Source organism: Zingiber officinale, chromosome 6A, assembly GCF_018446385.1.
Source record: "Zingiber officinale cultivar Zhangliang chromosome 6A, Zo_v1.1, whole genome shotgun sequence".
Taxonomy (NCBI): Eukaryota; Viridiplantae; Streptophyta; class Magnoliopsida; order Zingiberales; family Zingiberaceae; genus Zingiber; species Zingiber officinale.
In genome coordinates, this window is record NC_055997.1 from 5,336,065 (window position 1) to 5,361,471 (window position 25,407).

A 25,407-nucleotide genomic window follows, 5' to 3' on the forward strand; every position below is an offset into this window, starting at 1 on the left:
AAGGAACACCAAATGTAGGAATTTGGTATCCAACAACAACTAATTTTAAACTAATAGGTTACTCAGACTCGGACTATGCTGGCTGCAAACTAGATAGAAAAAGTACAAATGGTGGATGTCAATTACTTGAATCATCACTTGTCAGCTGGTTTAGTAGAAAGCAACACTGTGCTGCTTTATCTACTACTAAGACAGAATATATAGTAATAGGAGAATGTGTTACATAACTGTTATGGATGATGCACAACCTAAAAGATTTTAATTTAAACTTCAAAAATACAAAAGTACTAATTGACAATATTAGCTCAATTAACTTAACTAAAAATCCAGTGTATCATTCAAGAACCAAACATATTGAAATTAGACACCACTTTATCAGGAATCATGTAGCTAAAGGTGACATTGAACTCAATTACATTGAGTCCAAGTCTAACTTAGCTAACATATTTACCAAACCTCTCCCTGAAAGTGAATTTAGCAATTTACATCGACAACTAGAAATGTGTTATATAGAATAGGACTATTATCTTCAAAATTACTTTCAAATGATTTGCAAATTTTAAGGAAAAATCCTTACCTATATTTTTATAAAAAAAATTATTTTCTTAGCATTTCAAAATTTAATTTTAGCCTTAGTCTAGATCAAATCCATAGAAAGCATGCTCCTATAAATTTAGGACTTGAGTATCTCACAAACACATTAAGACTCCCTTGATTATGTATTCTAAAACTTAGGATGCGTAGGCCCTTTGCCTGGACTTAAGATGCTTATAGCAATACATCAACATATGTCTGAGCGTAAAATACCAAACAGAACAGTGATCAGGTTAATTAATCCATTTTAGTCAAACACTAATCGGATAAACTTACTTAACTTGATTAACTAAGTAAACACTGCTATCCTCTGATAGTCAGCTAGTAACTAATGGTTAGACACTTAAGGATAATTTCTAGTTGATCAGATTATTTTTATATTTACTATTAGGTTCGGGGGAGGATATTTAAAATGACTTTCAAAATATTCTATTGTGTTTAAACATATTTTGAAAAGAGGGTTTCCAAAACATACTTATATTTTTATTTTCTTACTTTGAAAGTCATTCTTAACACATCACAAGTTTTAAAAAAATTTGATTGTTTTGAAAACTAACTACTTCAATTTTTGTAAACTATTTTTAAATCAACCTAAAAAAGTTTTCCTTGAAAATTTTTGAATAAGTTTCATCTTTGCAAAAATTAGTCTCTTAAAAGTTTCATTATGAAAAGGTTTCGTCCTTGATTTTTTTTTTTGCAAAACTTATTTTAAAAATTTTTCTTAAAACTTTTCATGTTTAAAGCATTTTAAAAAATATTTTCCAAACCTTCTTGTCCAAAGTATTTTTAAAAACTAGTAGATCTTGAAAATTATTAAGCTCTAAAGTTAGTTGTGTAAAGGGTAGCTTTCAAAACCTAGTATAAATTTTCAAAAAGTTTTCAACTTTGCTTTTCTTTGGTTAAAAAAGTACAATGTTTTGCAAACTTTATTTTTCGATTAATTTTAATAAGTTTTTCTTTAAACTCCCCCGATAACTCTGAAATTTATTTTTATTGTCAAATGTCACTACTTTTTCAATTAGTTTGAACAAATTTGAACAAGTTTTTTTATCTTAACTTGTTTACTCATGTTTTTTTTTGATAGATGACAAAGGGAGAGAGTTAGAGATTAAGTTAGAAAATAAAAGAAAAATTAGAATAACTTAATCCTAAAAATGATCAAGAGAACAAAACTACTTCTCTTAAATCATTTTTTCTCTTATTTTGCATATTCTTTTTCCTAACTTAACCCATGTTGTCATTGCATCAAAAAGGAGGAGATTGTTGGTGTAGTTTGCACTAACAGTCTAACTCAAGTTTTGATAAATGACAAGTAAATTAAGTTAGGTGTTGGTGTGATCTAACCACCTTACTAAGTTTGTAGGAAATTAACCAGTTAGGTCAACAGGTCGACCGAATATCTGACCAAAAGTCTAGCTAGGTCAATAAGCCGATCGGATAGCTGGTATAAAGTTTAGCTAGGTCAATGGGTCGACCGAATAGCCGGTGCAAAGTCCAGCTAAGTCAACGGGCGACCGGATAGTTGGTGTGAAGTTCAGATAGGTCGACGGGTTGACTGGATATCTGGCAGGAAGTCCGGTTGGGTCTATGGATTGGACAACTGGCAAAATTGTAAGTAAAGATAAGTCACTGGAGGAGAGTGACTAAGTGAGGACGCATCCCGGTTGAGGGGACTGTAGGCGTCAGTCCAGGTTAGGTCCATTTTGGATCCCTAATCTAAGACCTTAACTAATTTTTAATCCTGGGAGGACAAAAACTAATTACTACCACTCATTATTGTGCTAACTTTGTTTTACAGGACAAATATTTTAGTTATTAGACTAACACATTTTACAGGGCAAAAAGGAGCAAAAGCCTTCAAATGAATAGTCTAAGGCGCCTTCAAGTAGTGAAGGTGCTTTTGTACTGTTGATGGAAGGCGCCTTCCGATGAATGAAGTTTGGCGTTCGAAGCAGATAACTCACAGAATTTGTGGGATAAAGTTTATCCCATTGGAGGCACCTTCAACACTTGGAAGACGCCTTCCATGTTCTTTATAAGCCTGCTCGCCCAAAGCTTCATCAACAACTACTATACGAGCTACTATGCATTCTTTTGAGGTTCTGATTGCTCTGGGCTCTTGCTACAACTTGGCTACGAAGCTATTGCGCCCGACGACTATTCCGAGGACTCCTAATCACGGTTGGTAGACCGACATCAATACACGAACAAGCCACTTCGATCCTAAGTGTCGGTAACATTTGTCGTACTTAAATTCTGCAAACGGGAAGTGCAGTCTGTTGCACTTCTCCAATCTTATTTGTACTTGATTCCCTCTTCCAGAGGTATCGAAAGAGGTTTTTAGTGAATTATTCATCGATAGGTCTGTGGGACCTGGGTCTTGGAGTAGGAGTTGCCGAAGGCTCCGAACCAAGTAAAATCGCCGGTGTTTTCTTGTGTTATTTTTTAAAAAGTTTTTCGATGCACGTACTCATGTTTTTTTAAACAATAAAACAAGTTTTTAAAAATCATATGATTCACCTCCTCTCTCACGTGCGTATCGATCCAACAGTTTACAGTAAGTGTAGTAAGTCAGTTTCTCAATTCTCCATACAAGGAACATTGGGATGTTGTGACTCGTATTATTCGATATATCAGAGGCATACCAGGAAAGAGTCTTTTGTATGAAGACAAAGGACATATTCGAGTTCTAGGATATTCTGATATAGATTGGATAGGATCTCCAATTGATAGAAGACCCACTTCTGGGTTTTATATATTTGTCGGAAATAACCTTGTTTCTTGGAAAAGCAAAATATAGAATGTTATAGCAAGATCCAGTGCAGAGGCAGAATTTCGAGCTATGACCATAGCCAGTCAAGAGCTTATATGGCTAAAACAGTTACTTTAGGAACTAAGGTTTGGAGAGGTTACCCAAGTATCACTTATATGTGAGAACCAGGCCGCTATGCATATCATCTCAAGTCCAGTTTTTCATGAGAGGACAAAGCATATTGAGGTTGATTGTCACTTTGTCAGAGAAAAAGTCATATCTAGAGAAATATTTACTAGTTTTGTAAATTCACATGATCAACTAGCAGATATATTCACTAAGTCACTGAGAGATTCCCGAATTGACTAAATATGTAACAAGTTTGGTACATATGATCTATATTCTCCAGCTTAAGGGGGAGTGTTGAATAATTTCGAAGATTCCCTTGACTGTAGGAATTATGATTGATTTGGATTTCCTTGATTATTAGGATTAAGATTGATCTTGATTGTATTCTCTTGACTGTAGGGATTAAGATTGATTTTTCTTTTCTCTCCTTATGTATATAAATACCTACATGTAAACATATTAATAGAACATAGAGAGATTTTCTCTTCTCCACAATTATTAACCTATTAAATCATTTTTAAATGTAGATGCCACCCCAATCACTTCGCTTACAAACTAATTTAACCATATCAACTGAGCATGCCCCTATTTCTATTGATGTGGGACTTTCTCAAACAACACTTAGTGGGATTACCACATTAGTTGCTCCATCTATTAACCATCCAAATTCACTAACTATGATCCCAACATTTTCACAATATTGTATGTTTACACTTAATTAAATCTTATCAAAATATTTATTATTTGTATATTATTTTAAACATTAGGTCAGGAGGATGAGCGTATTTGAACAAGAGTAATATGTAAATCATAATTTAATAATTATTCTTTTCATATTTGTATATTATTTTTGGCATGATAAGTTATTGATATCCATATATGTTTGTTTAATAGTAGGTAAAGATCACTCTCTACAATGATAAGAAAGTCTTTTAGCAAGAACAGATGATGATACTTCTCCACCCACCTCAAATGATTTCAAGAATCTAGCATTTGAATGCCACCAAGATGTACTTAATCACATGTCTAGTTATGTTCGTGGATTAGGATTGGACCCAAATTGCCATCAAAAGATATACAAGACTCTTAACATCTGCTACTCTTGCATCATCATGTACACAACTAGAAATGAATACTCACAAGAGGCATAGATATCTGAACTAGCATGAAATGAAGATGATCTAAAAGTCACAGACCCAATATTGCTACAATTTCTTATGTGACACTAACCTAATGGAATACTCGAACAGTCTGACACTGACTCCTAGTCATAAAGAAGAAAATAGTCTAAATACTTTTTGATATATACGCTACTTAGATATTTTGTTTTAATACTTTTTTACTAGTTATTTGCCATTGACTTTCTTGTATTTTTGAATAATTTACTATTCGGTACAATATTCACTTTTTATCAGTTAGTTAACTATTTTATGAAATTTATCGATTATTATTTCGTAGCCAAATATATTTTAGTTTGTAATACAATTCAAAATACTGATCAACTATATATTAGCAGGTAAATTTTTTAAATAGTTACTGGCCAAATATATATTTGGTTGGTATTTTTAGAAATTTACCGGTTGATGTGGTGACAAGGAGATCCATCAAGTGTGGGTCAAAGGAAAAAGATAACATTTGACGTGAATGTCAAAGTCAAGGAGGTCAATATCAGAGGATCAACCAACGAGCTCACTAAATAGTAGCCGAGCGGAGCCCTACATTAAGGGCTGATCGGGCATGAGTCGTCTGACTGACAATGGGATGAGCCAAGCCAAGGCGTGTGTAGATGACCGGATTGTTATTTTGGTCGGGCGTGAATATACTATCTAGACTCGTTGTCGCAGGGAAGAGAAGCCGAACAGAGGAATACTTGGCCGAGCAGCTATCCCGCTCGGTCGATCGGCGGGAATGCTGACGTGTATTTGGATGTACTTTTGGAAGATGGCGTCGCCGACATGTGGCATGGTCTACAGGCGGATCGTACGACGGACAAGTCGGAGGATATGCCCATGACCAATTGGAGAACGTGTCCATAATCACGTGTCCAAGACCAATTAGGGAATGTATCTGCAACCAATGGGAGAATGTGCCCACTCCTCGAAAAGCGCACACGTCGCCTACCAGGGCATTATATAAAGGAGGGGTCTGTACACCGGTGTAGGTATGCGTAATCCACTTTTGGCGCTTGTGTTACTGTTGTTTCATCTTCTTCTTCGTGTCAGTAACTGACTTGAGCGTCGGAGGACCAACGCTGGGGACCCCTTCCCTGGCTTGACACTGACGTTTCTCATGTTTGTAGATCAGAGCATGGTCTACATCTAGTCAACGTAGCAACCACATCCCTAGGTTTCCGTCTCTACCATTTTCAGACAGGATCACCGGCCATTTATTTTAAAAAATTATCGACCAAATATATATTTGTTTGCTATTTTAAAAAAAATGCTGGCCAATAAATATATTTGATCAATATTTTTAGAAATTTATCCACAAGTTATTTTAAAAAGTTATCGACTAAATATATATTTGGCCACTGATTCTGTCCGGAAACTGAGTCAGACGGTCCGCTGAGTGAGGTGGTTGAAATGTTGATCAAATCGCTATGGCCCAGAGGGGAGTATGGTGAGATGACTTCTATGTTGACCAAGTCATCAGAAGTTCTCTGGTCAAAGCTATTTGCAGCCAGTGACCAGGTCGCCCCGGTCTCTGGTACTCCGATGCTCGAAGCAGATCCAACGAATATATAAAGAACAGACTAATAGTAAAATGATAAAATAAATGTAGAATGGATAAAATAACGTACCCTGGCCCAGGGGACACCCTCTGGTGGATTGGTGAGCTGGTCGGAACGCTGCTTGAGTTGTCATGACTCGGAAGAGCAAACAATTCTGAGCAGGATGAAGGGCTGGATCTAATGACACCTAGTCAAGCGCGACCGGGATCCGGAAGATGACATGTAGGCCAGGACCTCTCCGCACCACGTCGGTTGGGATATGACATCGACACGCAGGTCGGAATATGAGATCGACAGGTAAGTCAGGATATGAGATCGACACACGGGCCGAGATACAATAGACAAGCCCAAATAAGACAACGACGCAAAGATCAGAATGTAGCCTCGACTAGAAGGCCAGAATATAGTGGAAATGGAATACGGTCAGATTGGAGCCGGCAGGGCCTGCAACAACAGTTGGCGCCAGGGGCAGCGACCGCCGTCGAGGACGTCAGCCACCGCTGGGGGTTGCACATGGTGGGGACAGCTTGTTGGAGCAATCTAGGTGACCTAGATTTTGATGTTTGGGCAAAGGTTTAAGTTAGATTTATTGTTGTATTTGATATGCATTGTGAGTGTGCAGGATACAAGTACAACAAGGAAAGTCCAAGTGTAATCTTGGCAGAGGAGAAAAGTCCAAGGATGAGTCTTAGCAGTGTAAGTCCAAGTATGTAGTCTTGGCAATGTAAGTCCAAGTGTGACTTGGCAATGGATGAAGTCTCGAAGGTGAGGAGTCTCTTGGCAAAGGAAGACCCGACAATAAGGACAAGGCCGAAGAAAGCTCCAGAAGGTAAGACATAAAGGATGGGGAGACATCCGAGGGACGCGAGGTTGATGGAGGAGGCTAGAAGGCTAGGTTTAGGTCGGTCGGGCTAGGACGAGTGCCGAGTGATTGTACTTGGGGCAAAATCTTATGATTTTAGGATTCACTGTAGTAGTAATGTTGTGACACTGTAGCAGTACTGTAGCAGTCGACTGATACACTGTAGCAGTCGACTGGTTGTCGACCGTTGGGTAATGGTCAGCTTCACTTAAAGGATCAGTCAACTGGTGCATACACCAATCGACTGGTAGCGAGAAAACAACTTAGTGTTTTCCTCTCAAGCTCTATTTAATAGAGCTCGAGGTGCTTGGGCATGGTTGACGAAATAAACTTGGTTAAAGCCTATTAGAGTCTCCCAAGTTTTCGTGTGATCGGTGTGTTTGTATTCAAGTGTTTGTGGCGAGGTTTCTCCACCGACAAGGAGCTTGAGCTAGCCGGAGGTTTTTCGGGGAGTCATCCACCGATGGATCGGGATCGTCTACCTTACGGGCAGCCGTGGAGTAGGAGCTTTATCTCCGAACTACGTTAAATCAACATGTTAGGTTTGCTTTCTCTTGTTAGTATTTGTTTTTGTATTTTCACTGTGAACTAACATTATAGGAAGCAATCGATTTGGGTGAGATGCTATTCACCCCCCTCTACCGGACGTCAAGGTCCCAACACAGCTGCCACAGCAACATTATACCAGCGATGACCGACTGCTAACGGAAGGGCTGACGCGGTAGCTAGCTGTTGCGATGGTAACTAGAGAGGGGGGTTCCGGCTGAGACGGTCCGGTAGAGCTGACAGTGAGGGCATATGTTCGGAGATAGGGACAACCAGCAGCTAGGGCTCAAATCTAGCAATGGGGGCTGCCGATGAGAGAGGAGACGAGGGAGGTAGCAGAACTATTAGCCAGAGGGCAGCTGCTAGAGGAGATGGGGGCAGTGGCGAAGCAGGCAGTCGCTGGAAGTGGCTCCAACGGCTAGGGCCGCGAGGAGAGAGGAAGAGGAGACGGGTGGCATTGCCAACGATGAGGGAGAAGGTGGCAACGACGGCGTGAAGAGAAGAAGGGGAGCGATTGCTGGCGTCGGCTAGTGGGCTCAGGTGGAGCTCGCGCTTAGGTGGAGCTCGCTCAGGCGGAGCTCACGTTCCCCTAGTGGCGGCGACCCCCAAAACGCCGAAGAAGATCCACTTGTGCTTGGGGCCGTCCGGTGAGCGACGGAGGCGATGTGGTGATCGATGGAGGTAGTGTTCGTGGTGTGCGGAGAGGGAGAAGAGAGGCGGCTCGACGATGGCCTCTTCGACTAAGGAGAAGGCAATGAGAGGCCAACATGCGAGGCGGCAGAGATGCACACTGGCATGGGTTAGGAGGCAGGGGGCTATAGCACTAGCTGCAGCTTCGACGGCTAGGGCTGTGAGAGAGAAGGGGATGTGGTGGAGGGCTGTAGCGCCGACGGCGGCTTTGGCAGCTACATCGGCTTTGACGTCGAGAGGGAGAATAAGGTCTTGGGGTAAGAAAACCCAAAAGGAAAAACTCCCTTGCCTCCACGCCTCCTCTCTCCTCTTAAGTCATAAATACTGTAATAACAAAATACCTTTCTTTTTCCCCTTAATTTCTCAGGGGCCTTTAAACTATATCCGTATCAGCCACTATTTAAAAAGGTTTATTGGTCATTTACTTGGCCGATAACTTTTTAAAAAAAAACTAGCCAAAATAATTACCAGAATAAAATTTACTCACCATGAATTATCGGCAAGCCTCGATCTGTGAAATATTTTGGCCGATAATCCATGTTACCAGCCACAATAATAGGACTATCGGTCATATTGATTGCTAATACACCCTCCTTTTCCCCTAGTAAATGGATTGTCTTTATTAAAAAAAGACTACCAGACTATAACATAACATAGAGTCTGATGAGATTATGATGTATATTAGAAAAAAGTACTAGACGTGGTTAGGCTGGATGGGCAACTTACAAAAATCAAATTTCCAAACGAGATAACCTGCCCATCTTAAGAAAATAAGATCCTCAATTTTTACTACACTATCCATAGGCTTTTGATTTAAGACAGAGATGCTAGCACGCGACTTGATTTAAGACGCTTGATTTAAGACAGAGATGCTAGCACGTGACTTGATTTAAGACAAAGCGAAGATTTTTACTATATTATCTCTACACTTTTAATTGATTTAAGACACAGAGATATTACAATGATCCTAAATAATCTTTTACATTATAACAAATTAAATAGTAGAAAATAAAATATTAGTAATTTTTAAAAATGCCCTTAATATTTAATATATTTTTTGAAACGAAAATCTAAGATTTTTAATTGCTCTTGAAATACTCTTAACTAAACTATCTATTTTATTCTTCTATTTTATCATATAAGATTTTCATTTATTAATAGAGATGACGACATTATTTTAGAGGATGTTTTGAAAATAATAATAATAATAAATTTTGAAAGTAAAATGGTCTTTAAATTCAAATATATAAATAATAAAATTTGGCGTCAAACGAGCGGGCCCCACGTTAATACCAGTCGTCAATCCTACGCCGTGCAGGGGAACTGCCCTCGACGCCCCTCTTCCTTCTGCACCCTCGTCGCAGGACGGCCACACAGCCATGAGCGGCGGAACCACCCTCGCCAATGTCGCGATCATCGGCAGCGGGAGTAATTTACCCTAATTTTCGTCCTAATTTCTCATTCCCGTTTCTTGATTTTACCGATGGCGATGCAAATTTCCAGTCTCCGGGGCGGTCTGCGCGTCCATCTTGGCCGCCTCGGGCATCTCCGTCACCGTCTTCGAGGCGGGCCGAGGAGCCGGAGGGAGGATGTCTCAGAGGCGGTCCGGTCCTTTTCCCCCGACTTAACGTTGCGGTAGTTCGTTATTGCTGAACCGATTTATGCGCGTGGTTATTTGTAGAGAGATGACAGAGGATGGAAGGGACCTTTTCTTCGACCATGGGGCTCCATTTTTCTCGGTTGCCGATAAGGAGGTGATGAGCCTTGTTAATTCCTGGCAAGCGCGAGGGCTTGTGGCGGAGTGGCGGGTTCCGTTTGGGTGCTTTGATCGGAGCGCGGAGAAGTTTGTTGACCTGGAGAAGGTTTGTTCTTTCATTAGCCGCTTGATTTTGGTAATACATAGGCCTTGTTCGTTAAATTTCTCCTCCAGATTTTTAGTGCATTTTATAGCATCTAACTCATGATTAACTACATCAAAAATATTTTAAAGTTGCATGAATAACAGTAGCCTTAGCTTTAAATAGAAGTTAAGTTCTGATTAAGATATCCTCTTATCACGAATAAACAACAGCACTGATTGCATGTACCGCCACACCTAGTTGTTTATAAATAACGTGGAATTTGAGCTACTTCCTGAGAGACAGAAAAAAAAAAGTGTATGGTGTAGGAGTGTAATAGTGCATGAATCCACATTTGAGTCGGCGAGGGCTGCAATCACCGGCACATCACATGGCGCTAGATGAGCTCGGACCTAGAACCTAGAATTGAAGCTAAATTTGGATGTGGCCAAAGGAGTTGATTCCTTGGCAATAGCTGAAATAGTGTACGAGCCATGTATTTGGAGGGATTATTGAGCCTAATCAATGTGGCCGACATTGAGCATGGGTTCAGGACTGGGGACTTGATTGAGCTTGCTCAGATTGTACCATCTTTACCTTTGGATAATATTAATTTACCTATCCAAAAAAAAGAAACCATCCAAATTCAATAATCTTGGAAGAAAAACAAAATGACTATCTATGTTTATTGCTTATATTTTATCACCTCACACACGATAAATTTTCCAATACTCATAACAACAAAGGTAACAAAGGAAAAGAAGCCAAAAACATGATCCTAGAGGATCAACTATCAAGGTTCAACCATCTCAAATGGATCAATGACCCAAATCATTTTGCCTGTGGATATGTGACTGAAGAAATATGCCACAACTTTGAAATATAATAATCATTAACTATTTTGGTTTCTTCGTCTAAATATTTGTTGTGGTGCAGTCTTGCAAAGGGTTCAGTGGAGGAATAAACCACAACTTTGAAATATAATAATCATTAACTATTTTGGCTTCTTTATCTAAATATTTGTTGTGATGCAATCTTGCAAAGGGTTCAGTAGAGGAACGAGCCACAACGTTGAAATATAATAATCATTAACTATTTTGGCTTCTTTATCTAAATATTTGTTGTGGTGCAGTCTTGCAAAGCGTTCAGGAGAGGAATAAGATCAATGTAGTTGATCCTAAATAGTTGGGACTAACATGGCTTCATGACAATGATAATCTATTTTTGCTGCTACTCATTATATATATGTATTTCTTATTTATATGCTTAATAGACAACCTAGATGCCCTTTGATAAAGAACCTTTAATCCAAATAAATATAGACAAGTAGGATTAAAATATATACTTAATCAACAAACATAAGCATGACCTTATTTCCCACCTATTAAGGTCCATATCATGATGTATACAGCCAAAATGTCAATCATAGATCCTAATCAGTCTCTTTTTTCACCTAAGGGATTGCATAGGATGAATCTATCTTGTAAATGAAAGAACACATGACAACGTGACAAGTATAGTGCTTTTGCAGAAGTAAAGGATTACAACACAGAGAGATGATAAAAATGCATGAATGGGAATGATGGTGATATCCAACTTTATTAGTGGCCCACGAGGTTGTTAAAAGGTAGGAAATCCTCAACATAAGAATTTATGCCCTTTGGTTATCCAAGCCAATATCTCTCAGCTCTCACGTTGCTTCATTTTCATGATGTGATATATTTTGCAGAAGATATACGTGATCTATTGATAATAGCAAATATGCATTTGATCTCATCATCATGCAAATCATGAAAATGTAAGCCGTACATACTCAGAATGCATGAGCATTAGGAGTAGATATAAGACTTATGCAACTTAAACAACTTGCGAAGGCTGAAATGACCAAGATAATGCCTACAAAGGATAAGGAGAGAATGGAAGTCAATCAATTGACACATCCAACATAATCACATGACTATAAGCAGATACAATGTAGTTCCTTATCGTATATCTCTATATGGTTGTATAAGTGGGTTATGCAAATGCTTTTCAAAAGAGATATATTAAGACATTTGATATCAGAAAACATAGTTTCATCCAAGAGAGAACAAACTTTTAAAAATTCATGTTCATCCTAAATGAACAAATCAAGCTTGAATGGATCTTGATCCATGGTAAATTCAACAAATCAAATCAAACTAACATAACTTGATGAACTGAAGCTCAAATATAATCATCATTACAACCACCCACATAAATCAATAAAAAACCCCGAGAGTCTATATGATTATGATCATGAAGATCAACTGTTGGGGTTTCCTTGTCAGTGAAATCAAGGATATAGGCATGTATTAGGTTGGGTGATTTGTCCCACTCAATTTTTTGTTCTTTCAAAATAGGTATTTAGATTATGTTGTTTTTAAGTAAAAGGCAGTAAATTTTTTAAATAATTTATAAGTTTATGTTTAGAAAAATTTGACTTTAGCTTATTAACCAAACACTCTTAGTTGTTTATCTGGTTTACAACACTACACCAGAGGACCTTTCCCACAGACACCATTAAGGAAGAAATTGGCAACACCTTGAAATATTATATTAGTCATCACCTTGATCAGTCTCTGGTTATTTTTACATTTAGTAGCTGGCCTAGGTTCCTTTTGAACCTAGCACCTCTAACTCAAAATACTCATGATTGACTTTTGACATATCTGTTCAATCACAAGATGTTCGCATGTTCCTCTATTTCTCACCCACAAGTTCACGATAGAACTACCAACATATTTAGCCTTTGATACCCATCCGCAAAGGATCCAATATGCTAGAGTTAGGTACTACTTCACTTGTTAATTGTTCCTGGAAACTGGAGGTCGTTTACCTCTGAAACAGTAGAGCAATTTATGGTGTTTGGCTTTCCTTGTTGTAGTGGGAAAATATGCTTGGCCATGCTATTTGCTGACATACAAAGTGTTCGAAGTTTATTTGGATTGATGATGGTGTAGAAACTGTATACAGTCAAGCTAACTAATTGTATTTGCTGTAATTTTCCAGTACACACAAAAAGTCTAGATGCATGATAAAACATGTTTCTTTACTGTTTTAGGAAGGAATGACCAAGTATGTTGGAGTTCCAGGCATGAATTCAATATGTAAAGCACTTTGCTCTGAACGAGGTTAGCCTTGCAGCCTCATGACTGTTCTTTGGATTCTTGGTTTGGGGTTCCAAGTTATTTGTTATTATTGTTGAATTTCATTACAGGAATAGAAGCCAAATATGGAGTCACTATTGGAAAAGTGAGTTGGCTGTGTGAGAGTGATTTGTGGTCATTGATTGTCCTGGATGGACAAGATTTAGGGCAATTTGATGGAGTGGTGGCCTCAGATAAAAATGTAATATCATCAAGATTTACTGGAGTAACTGGAAAACCACCACCACTTGGTAAGTTCTTATGGAATTCCTTGGTTCATTCAAGTACAATTATATTTCGGCTTGTAATAAATGGCCATCTTAATTGTTTCACGTGAATCATTGTATTGCTAAACTTTTAGTTTTCCATTGTAAATCATATTTGTTTTATACGTGCTTATTGTAATAGAAGTTCGGTTAACTATTGTTTGTCTTTGTTTTCTTTTCCTATAGATTGCCATACATTTGTGATCTGGTTATAAAAGTAAAACTAATCCCACTTGCGGTGATTTATGATCAGAAATTTAAATCCTTTGTTGTAGCTTTCTTAAAAAATTTCAGGAATCCAAATAAATTTTCTGATCCCGTTAGCATACAGCATTGTCTGATTATCTAATTGCCACCACTTTTGTCGCTCAACATGTTAAAACCCACATCTAAATGCAAGTTAATCACATTACGTTAGGCTGTATTGATTTGTCCTTTTCATGTATTTCCTTTGTTACAATTTGTGTGTGTGTGTGTAGTTATGTAAAACCTGATTATATATTTTTTTACCCAACTCATGATTATTTCAGATATAGCCTCATCTCCAGATTTGTCCATTCTTTCACAAGATATTCCTGTCCGTCCGTGTTTCGCTCTGATGCTAGCGTTTTCTGAACCTTTGTCTTTGGTAAGAGATCTTTTTCATTTGAAAATAGTTCCTTTTCCTTGAAAAATCAACATGTTGGTTGTTTAGGGTAATTTACTTATTATGTAGATATTATGTTGCTTTTTTTTTAAAAAAAATCTCAATAGAAATATTTTAAAATAATTTGAAAATTTTTCATAATGGCTACATGAGGGGAAATTTTAGAACCTGATTCTATAACCAATTTGAAACTTAATGTTTAAAATTTAAGATCTGTTATTTGAAATTTTGACATGTTTTTTTTGTTTAGATTAGATTTCTTATTAGGTATGTAGATTATTGGGTTACTGAAAAGACTTTTCTCCCATTTAATTTGAATCATCTTCAAATAATCTAAAATATTTCCATAATGTCTACGTGAGGGTATGTTCCTCCTATAAAATTGTACAAATTTCACCTATGAAAAATGATATGCAGACAGAAAAATCTCATAGAAAATCTTAGGGATTGGAGTGAAAATGGTGAGCCATTAATTTATATGTTCTCTGAGCTTTTCTCTGAGATTTAAAGCTCTCAGATTTTATCCCTTGCGTATCATTGCTCTTTCACCTATATAGGAGGTGGGATCATCCCTAGGATTTAAGGCAAGCTTTTTTTCTTGTAATTCTTGCCATCATTCTATTGAAACCTTGATACTTGTTACTCTAGTTGCAGTCCTTGTTAAATCATGTTATCTATATTTTGTGTCATAAATATATTTTTAAAATATTGACAATATCTAAGATTCAAATCTAGCCATATCTGGAAATATTGAGAACCAGTTGGTAATGATTGTTAATGCAATAAAAACATATAAAAGATATTTGTAGTCTGTGATTGGTAATTCCTATTGAAATATAGTTTTATATAAATTCTAACTTAAACTGCATGCATGACCTCACCTATTGTATAGACCAGTTTAAAGAGTCAGCGTTTATAGCTGTGCTGATGTTTGGTGATTACTTAGACAACATGTTATTTGATTAGTTTGAGGAATTTGGCTCTTGATTACTTAGACAACATGTTTGGCAACGACAAAATTATAGAATATTTTAATTAAATTGTAGGATGTTCCTGTCCTACGCACTGTGATCATATGATCTAAATCTGTGGACCTCTTTGTCTTCCTAGGTAGCATCTCGATCCTGACAACTATAGGGTGAAGAAACAATCCAAGTATCAAAACCTTTTAATTAAGTACAGTGCATCTGCCAAAAGGGGAAGCAAAAAGTTATGCTAGCTCCTTTCTAGGATCCTCTCTGCTATATTAGATGCTATACTAGTCATCAAGTTGCAATTTTATCATCCCATTGTGTCTGTTATTGTTGTATTGTAGCAAGAAGTCACTTCAATTCTCATCAATATATCTCAGTATAGTAGTACTACTCCATTTCCTCACTAGGTTTCCAAATTCAGATACCTGTAAAAGGGTTTTCATTCAAGAACTCTGAAGTTTTAAGCTGGGCCTATTGCGACAGTAGTAAGCCAGGCCGTTCTCATGCATTCCCTAATTGGTAAGCTCATTCTTCATGTATAACCATGATCATTCATAGAAGTCTTTTTTAGGAATTTAACTACATATTTCTCATATAGTGAGTGCTGGGTATTACATTCCACAACTGAGTTTGCTGATGGTGTAATAGCGAGAACTGGCCTCAAGAAACTTTCAAGCGAAGCCTTGGCCAAAGTAGCAGAAGAGTTGTTTCATGAGTTCCAAGCTACAGGAATTAGTACTCATCCAGTTTTCCTGAAAGCACACAGATGGTTAGTATAGTTTCATAGTTCCTTACATGTCTTTTTGATAACTCGATCACATTTTTCTGCCACAATTAGTTCTCCAACTCACTGATCAACAAACTCGATCGAACTCAGGGGCAGTGCCTTTCCAGCCATTACCGTCGGTGCGGATGACAAGTGTTTATGGGACAAGAACAGGAGGTTAGCCATATGCGGTGACTTTTGCGCGAGTCCTAACGTTGAAGGTGCAGTTCTTAGTGGCATCCGAGCAGCTTCTAAGATGCTTGGCAAGTCAAGCAACTTGTGACGAGTTAACTCGCACCCTACATCATTATCTGAACATTAAGATTGCTACTGTATGAAAATTAGTAAAACTCAGACACAAGTTCACTCATGCTGATTTGTTGCTAGTGTACGAAGAATTAGGTTAGTGAGATTTCAGAGTGGACTTAGTAGTTCCTTATATTATACATTGTTTTTCGAGTGGTTTCACAGGAAAAACAAAGACACTCACCTACGTAAACGATGAACCACAGAATGCAACAAATAACTGTATTCGCAAAACTAACTGACTGGGCCTTTACGCATATTCTTCATGGGCACCTCGTGCAGTTATGACACATTTTCCAGGAGCCACAGCACCTCTCCCATTGTCGGCCGCCTCTTCCCTTCGTCAGCCAGACACTTCTCGGCGATCTCCACAAACTTCGCCACCGACTCCGGCGAGAACCCCTCTTCCTCCTTCAGCCGCTGGTCTACGATCCGCTCCGCCGACGGCTGTTGCAGTGCCCACTCCGCCAGGCTGATCTGCTCCCGCGGCAGGCTCGGGTCGATCACCGGCCGCGCGCACACCACCTCCAGCAACACCACCCCGAACGAGTACACGTCCGACTTCTCCGTTAGCTGTTGCCGGCGGAAGTACTCCGGGTCCAGGTACCCGAAACTTCCCTTCACCGCCGTGCTAACGTGCGTCCGGTCCACCGCCGGCCCGTCCTTCGACAGCCCAAAGTCCGCTACCTTCGCCACGAAGTTCTCGTCCAGCAATATGTTGGTGCTCTTCACGTCCCGGTGGATGATCGCCCGCTCCGCCCCTGTGTGGAGGTAATGCAGTCCCCGGGCGGCGCCGATGCACGCCTCCACGCGCTGCCGCCACGTGAGCGCCGGCCGGTCGCCGCCCAGGAGGTGGCTCCGCAGCGTGCCATTCGCCATGTACTCGTACACCAGCACCATCTCCCCTTGCTCGTCGCAGAACCCAATCATGGACGCCAGGTGCCGGTGACGGAGTTTCGACAGCATCTCGATCTCCGTCTCGAACTCTCTCACTCCCTGCTCCGATTGCCTATTGGCTCGCTTGATCGCCACCGTCACCCCCTCGTTGATTTCGCCTCTGTAAACTTTACCGAACCCCCCTGCTCCAATCACCAACTCCTCGTCGAAGTTCCTAGTCGCAATTTTAATCTCTGCCACGCTGAATCTTCTCCCGACCCTGTTCTTGGTCGAGCTGAGCGAACTCTTGATCGCCGCCGCATTCTTTGTGCTTCCCGGAGGACTCTTCTTCGCTGGCGGCGTTTTCTTCACGCGCTGTAATAAACCAACATAAAGCAACGAAGCGATGCCCACTAATCCGACAGCGGCGGCGGCGGCGGCGGCGGCCGCCCATAAAGTCTTATTCTTCGGCTTATGAGCGATTTTGTTACCTTGCGCCGCGCTGATTCGCGGATGAGCATGAGCGAGAATTCCGTTCCGGCTCAGCTTAAAGATCTCGACGCCGTTGAGCAGGGCGTCCGCGCCGGATCCGCTCGACAGCGAATTTGGCCCCAACTGCACCCAAAGCGAGTCCACCTTGGGCGAGATCGCCTCCACGTAGTCCTGGTGGTACGCCTTGTTCTTCCCGCCGGCTCGAACGAACACATCGAAGTTCTCCGCAGCAGTCTTGTTGTTTATATAAATCCTAAAAATCCTCTGGTTCGGCTTGTCGTAGACGAGCTCGGAGAAATGCAACCGGACAAGGTAATCGAAGTTGGGATCCACGTCGAACCTCCACGACACGTTGAATCTCCTCTCCACCACCTGGTTGTCGGTCATCGTCCGCGCCGTCTCGTACACCAGCAACGGCGCGAAGACGGCGGTGTCGTTGACCGGCGAGGAGTAGGTCACAGTAGAAGTGTTGCTGATGTTGTACGCCGCGTTGACCGAGAACATGAACTGCCCGTCTGAGTTCCACTTCCTCCACAAGGCTCCGTCTTCGCTCGGCTTGATTTCTCGGCCGCCCACGTTCAACCTGTACATGGTCTCGATCCCGGAGCTGGAAGGGAACAACAGCTCGTCGACGGCCGGAATCAGCTCGAGGGCGTTGACGAAGGCGAAGGAACCGAGTTCGGGGACGAACTCGATCCTGAGCTGGGCGAGGTTGACGCAGAGGGAGTACTCCTTCAACAGAGAGCTGGCGTTCGAGTTGCTCCTCGCGTTCCTCCAACCGATCTCGCCCGGGGCGTTGAACTTGGAGAGCAGCTGGAGATCGTTGGCGAGCAAATCGAAGGAGGAAGCGTTGGCGTCGAAGCTGCCAAAATCGAAGGGGCGGAAGTGGAGCCTGATGAAGTAGTTCCCATGGGGCACTGTGAAGTCGAAGCTCGTCGAGGTGTTAAAGATCCGCGCAGTTTGATAGATCGGGTCTTCCGCGATCGTGGATGCAGCAGCAGCCGCCGCCGCGACTCCAACAGAGGACAATGTGAAGCTTTGGCCGGGACTCGAGTCGCCGACCCATTGCCTGCCTTCCACTGTGATGCTGGACTTGCAGCCGCAGTTGATGAAGAGTGGTTTCGTCAGAGCTTCTACTGATGCTTCAACCAGAAACAGTGACGCGAGGAACACGACTAACAGGACGATGAACTCCATGTTCGATCAATCGCAGCTGCCCATTCCAATACTGACGGCAAAAATCTGCAATCGACTTAGCAAGAAAATCCAAAACATAATTAATGGCTTCAAAAACATGCAAGAGTTTTTCTCTCTCTTTCTTGATCGAGAAAGAAACCCAAATGTTCTTGAAGTGTTTTGCGATGAGATGTGGCAGAAGAAACCTGGCACCGAAACAGACAAGCTGTAGCTACAGCTGAGAAAGGCTACTGGAAGAAGCACATGTTTTTGTCCTTTGCCGGATGAATACATCAAGTCTGCCATTAATCTTGTAGCACTGTCTGCCATCCTGGCTCTCTGCGTGTTCAGATTTTTAATCGAGTCTGCAGGGAAGCTCTTGATTGGATTGGATTTTTGATTTTTTTCAAAGCGTAGATGAGTTGGTCTTGAATGATGAGTTATGGTTGGAAAATATGTTTCTATTTGCCCCACGGGAGTAACCCAATTGGTACAAATATTAGAAAGGCCGTTCGATAAAGGAAGGGAAAGGGTGGTTTTGTTTTATACAAAGGGACACCCGAAAGTAAGGGTCCATTCAATTGCACCATGATGATGCAGTCAATCCTCAACGATATGACATTATAAAAAAAAAATAATCAGGTCAGGACATGAAATGATTAACGGGGAGACCAATAACGCGACCGTTATAGGTATTTATTTTCATGGACCAGATCCATCCTCCCCTAGACTTGATCCATTATAAGAGTTGGATACTCATAAGAACAAAATGTATGACACTACAAAGCCTATGTAGAGAATGCAAGGAATAAAGAAAAAGAGGTATTTGCTCAGATGAACTGGTGACTGATGTTGAACTAAATAGACTTAAGAGAGCCTTTTCATTGGGAGAAATTGAAGGTGCCGATGGGCCAGATGATGGATTCAGTATTGAATACAGTCAAGCATCATGGGGTTGATTGAAGGTGATTCGTGCAAGGTTTTCCAGCATGCAATTTGCATTTACACAAGGAAGAGTACCAATGGTTGTTTCTTGCCTTCATTTTCAGGTGATTAATTGCAGTAAAAGCAACAAAAAAAATTGGCAATTATCAAGATTGGACGAGCTAGATGACTAGATGCTGTTCTTGGCAGACTAAATGGTACATGCACAAAACAGATCTAACAAGTCACAAGGAATAGTCAGAGATTGTGTGCCAATTTGTGGGATAGCCAAGAAACACAAATTGACCAGATTGAGAAGATGGAATTAAACCACTCAAGCTAGATGAATTTAATGAACTGGACATCAAACTTTCCATACAGACCAAACAGACAAATCTAGTGAAACAAGATAAACATGAATAAATTGTGTTATGGCCTGAGAAAATTTTATCTGAGAATGCAGTAGTGCATAAAAGCAGGGCATACAACAGCATGCAGATCTGTAGGATGGCCCATAATGATCCATTACAGTCGAGGTCTTACTATTATGGCAACTTGCAAAGGAGCGACAGGGTTGGAAAAAGTTATTATTTTGTGCAGTGGCTACAGAACTCCAGAAGGCGTCACTTCGAGTCTGATAGCACAGCTCAAGAACAGTTGATCATAATCACCATGGGTTGGCAACAATTGACAGGCCGAGTCTAATTGTCACTTGTCTGCATTCGTGTGTCTAATACTTTTGGTATCTTCAAAATCTGAAAGATAAAATATAATTATCAACAAAACAAACTAAACATTGCTAAGCAAATTGTAAATCAGCATGATTTATTCGCTTTTAAATAATGTCAATAAAAGCACAAGATACATAATTAGCCATCAGCAATATCTTTCACACTAGATCATGTGGGCACAATTAATGTAATATGACAAAATGTGATACAATAACAAATGACAAGAAATTACTACCAGCCGATATTTAATGTACGAAGCAAGTTTGAAAAGAACTTAACTATTAAATCAGTTGGTCCTCACCAATATACATAGACTTGGACAACAACCTGTGTGCTTGGATTACAAGCTCAATTGTAAAATCATGAGTTTAAGATTTGATATTGAGACATTGATACTAGTTGAAATAATTTAATAATGTATGTTTCCCTGTAAGTTTAAAGAATGAGGTAATCAACAACTAAGAATCTTATTAAGCAAAACTATAGACAATTAAGAGGCCAGGTGTCAATCATCTTTTATGAAATAATGTATGTTCACTGTAAGCTTAATAATGTATGTCCATTGTAAGCTTAAAGAATTAAGCACTCAACAACTAAGACTCTAATAAACATAAAGACAGACAACTAGGAGGTCAGAAAACAGTCATCCTCATGAAATAATGTGTGTACACTGTAAGTTTAATAATGTATTCCCACTATAAGCTTACAGAATGGAGCAATAAGAAATAGACTCTAAGAAGATGGCCCCCAGGGCATAGCCAAGTTGGTTATCACATAGCAGGTTTGTAGAATTGAGCAAGGTTGAATCCCGGCAAATATCGAGGAATTACCCTCCCATATGATGATTAGCTTCGGTTTCCATATTTACTCTCTCCCAATGGTGTGCGGCAATCGTGGAGGACCGCCAAGGTGACAAATTTCACCTTTTGCATAATAAGAAGCAAAAAGATAACCAACGATGAGGCAAGGAAACAATCATTATCAAACCACAACTATTTGGAGTGACTATAGGTTTAAAAACATCTTTTATGTATGCATTTAGCATTTGGAATTTAGATATACCTTAGACAAGCAGAGGTTAACAAGAAGCTTCTTGATAGCAGCACTACTATGGTGAAACAACAACAAACAGTGATAAAAAGAGAGTCGGGCAAGAAGCATGAAAATTCTGGTGGGGTAAAAGTCATCAGAGAAGAAGAAACAATAATCATGACAATAAGCAGAAGATAGTTAGCTCACATGATTAGGAGGGTTGTTGAACATAGAGTAATGAACACTAGATAACGGATGCTTAAATAAACTATTCTTAAGTTGCCTCACATGTTCTGCAAATCAGCTAGCTAGCAGGAATGAGTTGATCCGTTAAATCAGATTGAGAATTTATGATTTGAAACATGAGTGGACTCAAACTCAATCCCATTTAGATTCTAGGATCTGTAATATGGTTATATGATGCCTGATGGTACACTTGTATGAGTCTGAGTCAACTTGAGAGTTTGAAAAAATGATAAAGAAAGACACAGGATTTATCAAAGAGTACTCATCAATGGAAGATCTTAGGTTTTCAAACCAAAGATATACCATCTTAGGGACAATTACACACAAATACCAAACTAGAAGTCCTACTGCTTAAATATCTGGTCTTTAAAAACATAAAAAAGGCACCTTTTTTTTTATAATTAACAGAAGTCAACTGAAAAAGCCAATGTGGCGGTCACATAGCACCATGTTCATAGGATGAAAAAGGTTGATTAAATTTATGATGCATCACAAATTGTTTTACCAAACTAACTAATTTGCATGATGCATTCTGATGTTGCTCCTTTATCTTCATTTAATTTCAGCAAGTTACACTAATAACTCAATCTCAACCATTGAGCTTGAGTTCTCCAAAGGAAGGTCGATAGGAAGGCAGCATCGGTTGGGCTTGTGCTTGTGTTACTTGCCTCCTTGGTGGCGCAACTCTTATCTTCCTTGAGTAAATTCAGTTGCATGACCATCTACATTTGCAAAGCAACTCAAGTGAGTTCACCTCTTATAGTGGCAGCGCATGATCTAGGTACCAAAGCATATCATCTATGGACGTTAGTCAATGTTGGACTCCACTATGAACATCCCCATGTCCTGTAAGGAACATGTACAATGTCTTTGTCGATGGCATCAATAGCATAGGGCAATGATCATCTTGATCAAACCCTTCCACTTCACAACTTCTCTCCTTCAGGTTCACTAGCTCTTACAATTGATGAGAGTCAATAGTACACAGTTTGCATCAAGCAACACCACATTGAATGAGCACTCATTAGAAATGTCCATCATCTATTGGCACCAAAAGTACTTAAGGGTCAAGGTAGCCAAGCTTCCCTCCATATCCATCTTCATCTCATCTTCATGCTTGTCAAGGTACATGTTCCCAATGTCATTAACAACAATGGCAGCATTCTTGTCGAATTTTTTTATTGCTTCATAAAACTAGGGAGAGCTAATGACCAAGTTCTGTGGTATTCTTGTTGTTATGTTATATCCTTTGCTTGTTGTTAGATGCATGAACTGATACACCTCAAATCATTAGGAAAACGACACTTTACCTTTGGAAATAATATTATATTCAATAATAGAAATCACAGGATCATTTAGTCCTCTGTTAGAACAACTTCAGGAGAAAGTAAATTGCTCATGCTCACTCTTGTACACATAACAGCTCAAGAAAAAATCAATCAGCTAAATTAGCACATGTCAAAGAAAAAGGAAATACCTCTGCTTAAATCCAAGTATATATAACCAATCATGAAAACTATAACCACCATCAATATCAAAATGAAATAGGAGAGACACTATTCATATATTGTAAAATTCACCGAATCCACATTTCAAAATAAGACCTCCAAATATATAACATTGGCTTTTAGTAGATAATTTCCATCAAATTGTTTCTCTCAATAATTGGAATCTTCCACTTGAGAAATAGATGTTCATCAGACTGTCAGTAAGTAGTATTCTTGTATAAACAACCAAAATGAGACCTTTTTTTATTATCCTGAACTTTTAGTTGCACAAAGCTGATCAATCACACAATAGAAATTTACTACCAAATGAAAAAACCTTCAATCTATGCATTATCAGTGAATAATATAAGTAATTTTACCTTTCTAAGTTAGACACCGTCCTTCCAAACTCAGTGATTCATCTCGAGGCAGTAAGTCCTCCTCTTCACAAGCATCACGGCTGCTGACCTGTATGGCTCTTCGAATGCACTGGAAATCCAGCAAATTTCTTTCGAATCTATAACACCACCATAATCTCCATTACACGTAAACTCACTTCCCCATTCCTGGCTTGGCCGAACAGCCACAAGAGTTGCCTCCTTGAGCGCTACTCCATCATGTAGCTCCAGGTAGGGCGCATACCATAGCCACATGCTGAGGGCTGGCACCAGAGTCTGCTGCGAGCTCCCAGATGATGAGAGCGGTTTAACCGTGAGCTCCTGCACTTGTTTCTGGCCCATCGTGAGCAACCCTTGTCCATCAACGTCTGTGAGCACTATATTCTCGAGCGTTTCATGATCGGTGATGATCGACTGCAGGAGGTAACGCCGTTCTGAGGCGGCAATCAGGGAGCTGATCGTCCAGTCCAATATAAGCTTCGAGATTCCATTGCTGTAGAACGATTCAGGCATGCTTTCGCTGTTATCATTCACACAAGCATCCTGGAAGCTAGAATCAGTGCTGGGATGGCTCGAGGATTTAGGAGAGAACGAAGCCAAGGAGAGAACGGAGGCCGCCCCGAGGATGACACATCTGTCCACGGTCGACCCAATCTCGGCCTTCCACTTCAAGAGGACACCGTCGTTAAGGCTGAGCTCGCCCGCTGGGAGTTCGATCCGGAGATGGCGGATGCCCTTAAAGTTCTTCAACACTTCCGCTGGGGAGTGGTGGGAGACCTCAGATGGCATCGAGGAGGAAGGATGCGACGACGATGAGGACCTCCGACTGGAGATAGCAGCAGGGGAGGGTGTGAGGATACGGCCAAGAGCCTCCAACGGATCGACGATGGCTCCAACGAAGATACGTGCGAGGTGCGAGATGATTCCCCGGTTCCTATCCCCGCCCACACCCGCACCTGGGGAAGCGGAAGGATCGTCGGAGATAACACAGTCGACGCGCACAAGGACGGACTCCACGAGTTGCGCGACGGCGTGAAAGCGGCGGCATACCACGCAGCACCGTCCCAGAGTTTTGACGTCGCCGACCAAGTTGAATACGTCGAGGAGCACGGAGTCCGGCAGCCTACCGAAGTGATCGGCGGCTCCGAGGGAGGCCATCGAACGGGATCGAAGCATTTGGGGCGAGGCAAAGGCTGGAAAATTGACCGACCCCAAGGCTACCAAACCAAAAAGGACGCCTTTACCATTGATCGGGACAGGTCCGAGGAGAGGATCCGCTCCCGGATCGGACCCTGTTTACTTGGGAGAACGGGAGAACCAACAAAAAGTTTTTGTTGTATGCTTTATTAAAATTTTAAGATGAAAAAAAAAATATAATTCATCAACAACGAATAATTTTAAAATTGAAAAATATGTATATATTTTTTTTATTTATAAAATTATAACATATATTAAAAAATTACATTATATATTGAAAAAATGATACATGAAAAATATGTATATATATTTTTTATTTATAAAATTATATCATATATTAAAAATTACATTATATATTGAAAAAATGATATATGTATTTTTTTCAGTTATAAAAATTATACTATGTATTCATCTTTCTCAACTAAAATAGATAACATATATTGGAAGAATTTTTTTTTAATTTTGTTTTTATGTTTTTAGATTTATTTTATCTATCCATTATCCATTCTTTTAGATAAACATAGTATAAAGCCGGACAGGTAAGCCAGTGGCGGCGGCATGATCTCAAGGTCGCGTTGGAG

General features: G+C 40.1%; 3 protein-coding genes across 3 annotated transcripts; 1 reads left to right on the forward strand and 2 right to left on the reverse strand.

The window, feature by feature from the left end:
- The first annotated feature begins 9,584 nt into the window (after nt 1–9,584).
- On the forward strand, nt 9,585–16,405 carry LOC121995653 (renalase-like). Its single transcript, XM_042549393.1, has 9 exons — nt 9,585–9,732; nt 9,808–9,907; nt 9,986–10,166; nt 13,225–13,294; nt 13,381–13,560; nt 14,106–14,203; nt 15,617–15,714; nt 15,794–15,964; nt 16,073–16,405. The coding sequence occupies exons 1-9, from the start codon at nt 9,684–9,686 to the stop codon at nt 16,242–16,244; spliced, it is 1,119 nt and encodes a 372-aa protein (XP_042405327.1). The 5' UTR covers nt 9,585–9,683; the 3' UTR covers nt 16,245–16,405.
- Nucleotides 16,303–18,977, reverse strand: LOC121995652 (probable receptor-like protein kinase At1g30570). The gene has a single exon (XM_042549392.1). It carries the CDS (start codon nt 18,830–18,832, stop codon nt 16,550–16,552), a length of 2,283 nt encoding a protein of 760 aa, XP_042405326.1. The 5' UTR covers nt 18,833–18,977; the 3' UTR covers nt 16,303–16,549.
- Nucleotides 18,978–20,057: 1,080 nt separating this feature from the next.
- LOC121995655 (F-box protein At4g18380-like) lies at nt 20,058–24,858 on the reverse strand. The gene is made up of 2 exons (XM_042549394.1): nt 23,612–24,858; nt 20,058–20,490 (listed from the first exon to the last, which is right to left on the reverse strand). Exon 1 carries the CDS (start codon nt 24,803–24,805, stop codon nt 23,642–23,644), a length of 1,164 nt encoding a protein of 387 aa, XP_042405328.1. The 5' UTR covers nt 24,806–24,858; the 3' UTR covers nt 20,058–20,490; nt 23,612–23,641.
- Nucleotides 24,859–25,407: the final 549 nt, after the last annotated feature.

Excerpts from the sequence above, each read along its gene's own strand:
- LOC121995652 (XM_042549392.1), bottom strand. The coding sequence starts at position 18,832 with ATGGAGTTCATCGTCCTGTTAGTCGTGTTCCTCGCGTCACTGTTTCTG.
- LOC121995653 (XM_042549393.1), top strand. The coding sequence starts at position 9,684 with ATGAGCGGCGGAACCACCCTCGCCAATGTCGCGATCATCGGCAGCGGG. Across the intron at positions 13,295-13,380 it reads AGCACTTTGCTCTGAACGAG|GAATAGAAGCCAAATATGGA; the intron begins GTTAGCCTTGCA and ends ATTTCATTACAG. Across the intron at positions 14,204-15,616 it reads TTTCTGAACCTTTGTCTTTG|ATACCTGTAAAAGGGTTTTC; the intron begins GTAAGAGATCTT and ends TTCCAAATTCAG.
- LOC121995655 (XM_042549394.1), bottom strand. The coding sequence starts at position 24,805 with ATGCTTCGATCCCGTTCGATGGCCTCCCTCGGAGCCGCCGATCACTTC.